The sequence below is a fragment of the Branchiostoma lanceolatum genome, chromosome 4, assembly GCF_035083965.1.
Source record: "Branchiostoma lanceolatum isolate klBraLanc5 chromosome 4, klBraLanc5.hap2, whole genome shotgun sequence".
Taxonomy (NCBI): domain Eukaryota; kingdom Metazoa; phylum Chordata; class Leptocardii; order Amphioxiformes; family Branchiostomatidae; genus Branchiostoma; species Branchiostoma lanceolatum.
In genome coordinates this window covers 12,128,538-12,134,597 of record NC_089725.1, presented here as the reverse complement: position 1 = coordinate 12,134,597, position 6,060 = coordinate 12,128,538, and the positions used below count along the sequence as shown (strand labels likewise).

At 39.6% G+C, this 6,060-nt stretch overlaps 1 protein-coding gene across 3 annotated transcripts in view; it reads right to left on the bottom strand.

Moving 5' to 3' along the window:
- Nucleotides 1–3,338: 3,338 nt before the first annotated feature.
- Nucleotides 3,339–6,060, bottom strand: part of LOC136432621 (phosphofurin acidic cluster sorting protein 2-like) — a 52,303-nt gene continuing 49,581 nt past the window's right edge. For all 3 annotated transcript variants that reach the window (XM_066424034.1, XM_066424033.1, XM_066424035.1), the window contains 4 exons: nucleotides 5,540–5,675; nucleotides 4,980–5,073; nucleotides 4,297–4,407; nucleotides 3,339–3,862 (listed from right to left, as the gene is read on the bottom strand). In XM_066424034.1, coding sequence (XP_066280131.1) covers nucleotides 3,744–3,862; nucleotides 4,297–4,407; nucleotides 4,980–5,073; nucleotides 5,540–5,675 — 460 coding nt within the window. In that variant the 3' untranslated portion in view covers nucleotides 3,339–3,743. The remainder of the gene's footprint in view (nucleotides 3,863–4,296; nucleotides 4,408–4,979; nucleotides 5,074–5,539; nucleotides 5,676–6,060) is intronic.

Sequence of the window (6,060 nt, the reverse complement as noted above, 5' to 3'; positions counted from 1 at the left end):
GTCCCATTTGAAGCACTTTACAAAAAAGCTAGGGTTAAGGCCGGGCTTAGCTCTTAAGGACTTTAAACACTAATAACTCGGCAACCGAGCACGATAGAATTAGTACGTTTTCAGATTTGAATTTGCCGTGCAATTCCGCGTCTAATGAGTCCTCGTTTGTCCCATTTGAAGCACTTTTCAAAAACGCTAGGGTTAAGGCCGGGCTTAGCTCTTAAGGACTTTAAACACTAATAACTCGGCAACCAAGCAGGATAGAATTAATCCGTTTTCAGATTTGAATTTGCCGTGCAATTCCGCGTCCAATGAGTCCTCGTTTGCTCCATTTGAAGCACTTTACAAAAACGCTAGGGTTAAGGCCGGGCTTAGCTCTTAAGGACTTTAAACACTAATAACTCGGCAACCGAGCACGATAGAATTAATCCGTTTTCAGATTTGAATTTGCCGTGCACTTCCGCGTCTAATGAGTCCTCGTTTGTCCCATTTGAAGCACTTTTCAAAAACGCTAGGGTTAAGGCCGGGCTTAGCTCTTAAGGACTTTAAACAATAATAACTCGGCAACCAAGCACGATAGAATTAATCCGTTTTCAGATTTGAATTTGCCGTGCAATTCCGCGTCTAATGAGTCCTCGTTTGTCCCATTTGAAGCACTTTACAAAAAAGCTAGGGTTAAGGCCGGGCTTAGCTCTTAAGGACTTTAAACACTAATAACTTTGCAACCGAGCACGATAGAATTAATCCGTTTTCAGATTTGAATTTGCCGTGCAATTCCGCGTCTAATGAGTCCTCGTTTGTCCCATTTGAAGCACTTTTCAAAAACGCTAGGGTTAAGGCCGGGCTTAGCTCTTAAGGACTTTAAACAATAATAACTCGGCAACCAAGCACGATAGAATTAATCCGTTTTCAGATTTGAATTTGCCGTGCAATTCCGCGTCTAATGAGTCCTCGTTTGTCCCATTTGAAGCACTTTTCAAAAACGCTAGGGTTAAGGCCGGGCTTAGCTCTTAAGGACTTTAAACAATAATAACTCGGCAACCGAGCACGATAGAATTAATCCGTTTTCAGATTTGAATTTGCCGTGCAATTCCGCGTCTAATGAGTCCTCGTTTGCTCCTTTTGAAGCACTTTTAAAAACCGCTAGGGTTAAGGCCGGGCTTAGCTCTTAAGGACTTTAAACAATAATAACTCGGCAACCGAGCACGATAGAATTAATCCGTTTTCAGATTTGAATTTGCCGTGCAATTCCGCGTCTAATGAGTCCTCGTTTGCTCCATTTGAAGCACTTTTAAAAACCGCTAGTAATATGAAATTTGGCATGTGTCTGCCTTGGTTATGTACACAGGCCCTAATTCAAATGTTTGGCATACAGCCTTTCAAAACGATTTTTTAAAGAAAGAATTTTTCGTTTCGTTATTTTCAACCCAAAGTGTATACTATTGAATCATGCATTCAAACAAAGGGGTGTCACATTTTTATATTTCACCCATACTATCGCTGAAATATGTTGTTTTTGGTCATTTCCTTCTTCTCCGGTCAAATCTTCATATATATCATTATGTATACTATGGAAAACTTCATTCTTCCCTGGGGTTAATCTTTTTTAATTCAATTTTGAACTGGGTTGATTATGCGCAAGAGTGTAATTTTCAGCGGATATTTTTTGACTGGTCTAGTTTACATGGAGATGGCACGGAATATCCCATTCTTGCAAGGGGAAGATTCTTTAATTATTCATTTCAATTTTGAGCTGGAATGATTCTGAAAAAGTCCATTTTGTTAGCAGAAGTGTATTTGTTGAAGTGGATATGGTTTTGGACTGGTCCATATTGTGTTGAGTGACTGCTACTGGAAGACTCCATCCCTGTATGGAGAGACTAATTGTTTTTAAACACAATTTTGGACTGGGGTGATCCATTTTTTTTAGTGGAAGTATTTTAGAATGGTCCATTGTTATTTTGGGACAGTCAATTTTTTGCATGGTATGGCTAAACATGCTGTATTTGCTCGCAAATGTTGCCTTTCTAGTTCATCTTCATTTCTTTCGCTTCAAATTCCATTTTACACCATATCTCATTTACCTCTTTCAAGCAGGCTATTGGTTTATCAAGTAGTTAATGTGTTTTGGTAACGTGTTCATCGTTTAGATTATGGTTTAGTGCATTAGCATAACCTAAAAAGCTGATGGATTGTCATGATCTTTGGTATGTGTTTTGAAACTGGGGTGTTTGACTTTGGCCTGGTTAATCCCCTTAATTGTCGGCATTGTAATTACATATCAGACACTTAAGCCTTTCTGGTGAAGCAGGAAGTATTGCATGGTACTATCCAGGCAATAGCCAGAAATGACTGTGTAATCTGCCCTAGTAAGATATAATAACGAGGGGAGAAGCACGCATTGTCCTGTCCTTGTAGCTATAATCGCCACAGTGTCAAGGTGCAGTAAGCGCAACCGCTATGGTTAGCAGGTAAACCTTGTTATATTTTTTTTTTCGATGTAAAATATGTTGATAATGCAAGCAAGTAACATGTCAGGACGCATGAAAATAATTTTTTTGTTCTTTCAATTCCTAATGTAACATTAAGTTAGTAAGTGCTACATGTTAAGTTCTCTGATAAATAATGTTCAATGGCGCTTCATATCTAATCACCTTCTTGATGAACTTGCTTGTATATTTGTATCTCACCCATAGCACACTTTTGGTTTTATGTTTTCATACTCGAAGTTGGAAATTCGTTGAGCGCTCTGCTCACTGTCGAAAACGTTCGTCACATATTTAATCGTTTTCAATTTACATCACTGTCACCTGACACCGCACGCTGACAAAAATGAAAAAGATGTATTTCATCTAACTAACTTAGGCCACACCAATTCAATTTCTTGGTTAACGGATTTTTATTTTCCAAAAAAAAAAATTTTAGAAAAAAAAAAAAATCATGAAAACAGAAGGCTGGCCCAGCCATCTGTTTTCATAAATTTTTTTTTCCAAAATTTTTTTTTTTTTTTAAATAAAATCCGTTAACCAAGAAATTAAATTGGTGTGGCCTTAACTACCGTATACTATACGAGTAGAATGGAAAATAAGAAAATCAAAGCCAAATGAACATCAATTTCTTTCCGCTGTTGTTAACGTTGGTATATTGTACATGTATATTCAATATATAAGAAAAAATTGTTAATGACAGTTCTCTTTCCATTTCATTTCCAAGCACGAATGGGAATCTTTTGATGGTACTTGCACATATGTGTTGTATCTAAGTTGTTGTATCTAAGCATAAGCATGCCACATACTTAATCCTAAAGATCGATGGATTAAAACACTTCATACGTATCACAAATCATATCAAAGCAACATAGAAATAGTGATTATATTGTGTTCTGTAAACTTCTGTACATTCAAACTTAAGGTTTGTTATTCAATTCCTTCTGTTACACAGATATAGGTGCTCATGAGCTATCCGGTCACACCTCCTACACAGAAACTCCGACCTCAACGGGGAACATCGCTGGAGACCGACCACGGAAAAGGTGCATCGTTAGGAAGAGCAACTACCCTTATATAACATAATAGTATCCATCAGCTTTCCTATTACAAGTATGACTTTTCTTTACCATTTACAGGTTAGCCCATTACAAAACAAGTTGTTTTAACGTGGGCGAAAGACATGAGGGGGACAGGCTGGCAGCAGCAGCCGAGAGACACCTTGCTGGACAGAACTCCGTTGGGGCTGAAGTCGGGACCGTCTGACTAACAAGCTGTCTCGGTGTGGCCAAACAGGCCCACAGGGAAGTGCTTGATGTGCGTCTGCCATTTGGCAGACAGCTGGAAAAACTTCACTCCCGTCCAATCCGATCCATCGATGGTTACTGTGTAGGAAAGGACAGCCACAAGGTACATGTACAGTGAACGACAGTCATGCCACAAACGGTGGAACCACATGATAGACAATTAGGTTGGAAACAAAATCTTGTATAATTAAGTTACAATCAATACACAAAACAACAGAAACCACAACAGAAGACTTCACAGACTTTTACTACAGCATGAAAAAAGATAGTTTCGTGGTTGTGAACTTCCTTACTGCTCAGCCTCTGATCAGAAGAATTATTTTTGTGGGGATTCAATTCAAGGAACACAATGGAAACGCATATTAGTTGCATGATTTTCCAGCAACAAATCAAAATGCTTGCACAGTAGATACATGTACTTCTTGACAACTGAAACTAACAACGGAAACTCCTTTAACATTTGTGCTTTAGCAGCCGATGGCTTGTTATCTGTAGGATTTTCCTTTACGCACCTTTGAGGGGGCTGCTCTGGCTCTTTGACATACAGCTCAACCTGTTGACTGCCTTGATGGTTTGACTCTTTGACTCCGCCTCCTTATCCTTAGCCTTCTTGCCTATGCGCACTGCATTAAGATGATGAGTGGTTAGCTGGTAAGCTTCTGAGAAACACTTTGTTACATGTACATGCCTTACAGACCTGTAACGCCCCCCCCCCCCACGGGAAGGCCGCTTCAGAAACGTGACATGACATCTGAGCCACCTTCCAAACCTTTGTTGCACTGGCACATTATCAGAACGTAATGCAACTACGTCATAAGATTTTGCAGCAACTATATGGAACGTATAAAGGGGATAGTATCCTTATAAACATGAACACAACCCAATATGTTTCAGTTCCAGTGACATGTACTGGGTACATGCTAGTTGCACTTAGTAGAACCACATGTCAGAGTCTAGCATAAGAATGCCTAACCACAGAAACTTGGAAATGGATAATTCAGTAATGAAAGAAAAAATCCTGTTGTAGACTCTGACATGAGGTGTGACAATATCACAAAGATTTGGAAAACATCTCAACAAAAAAAAACACACAATTATTACACAGCAAACGGCAATGTTCATGAAATGATTGCACTATTCTTCCTTAAAAATAATGTCCAAATAACAGAAGAGCTGATAAGGGGTGGTTTCTCACTTTTCTGTTTCTTCTCCTTGGTGACCAGCACCATGGTGAGAGTACCGCTGGATCCCGACACGTCTCCGCTCACGGGCAGCCGGTTAACCTGTAGGTTCAGTGTACACGAAATAACAGTCCTTAAAATCACATCTAGCCTACAGTTGTCTTACAATGAATAAAGCTATCTAAATCAAAATTTGTCAATGCTCTAGATAAACTACATTAAGTATATATTGATTATTGCTGCAACTGGAGATTTGCTGTACAAATATAACAAGTTTATTACAAGTTCTTGCCCGGAGGCTAATTGCAAGCACAATGTATATGTAACATGAAAAAAGGACGGACAGGCAATGCGTAACAATATAGCATGTGACAAGTCTAAATATTGATTGTTAATTCTAGCTTATTGGGTTTGACTTCTTTTTCCGAGAAGGTAGAAGACGAATGATTCCACTTCTTCTGTAATGTGCTGTGGTTTTGTAACTGACCACAAAAGGGTAACTTTATGAATGTGTGTGGCCAATACTACATGTAGTATCTTAAGACAGACCTAATCTGGTCCCCATTACCTGTAGCCATCTGACCGATGTCTCGACCGTCTCTTTGGTCATCTCTTTCTTGTCCTTGTCCTTCTCCTTCCCACCTTCCCTGGGCGGACTGGACAGCCAGTAGTCAATCTGAAGGTCCAGGACCTCTGTTTGGGAGGAGGGGCTGGTGGGAGGGAGGGAGTTAAAACACTGTCAGATGTACATACAGCAACAATCACAATCACATCCCTCAGCCTGCAGTTTGGTTCATCTCCACTAGGGAGCGCTATTGCAGAGCAGAGTGAAGGTCTTGTGCTATGTCTATACCCCTTTAAGGTTGTGTCTGCAGGTTTTGTGCCCCTTTTTTCAGTGTTAAACTCTACAAATTGGACAAAGAATTGGTTTTTCAACATCTTCCATGTATCTCTTCCCTCAACAAACCATTCTTGGAACTTAGCCATCTCCAGTTTTCTGCTTGGAACAAAATAGTAACAATTTTCTTTGGTCTGAGTGTCTTTGGACACAAACATGAAAATCTAAATGTACTCTGACAGGACACTGTGAGAGGA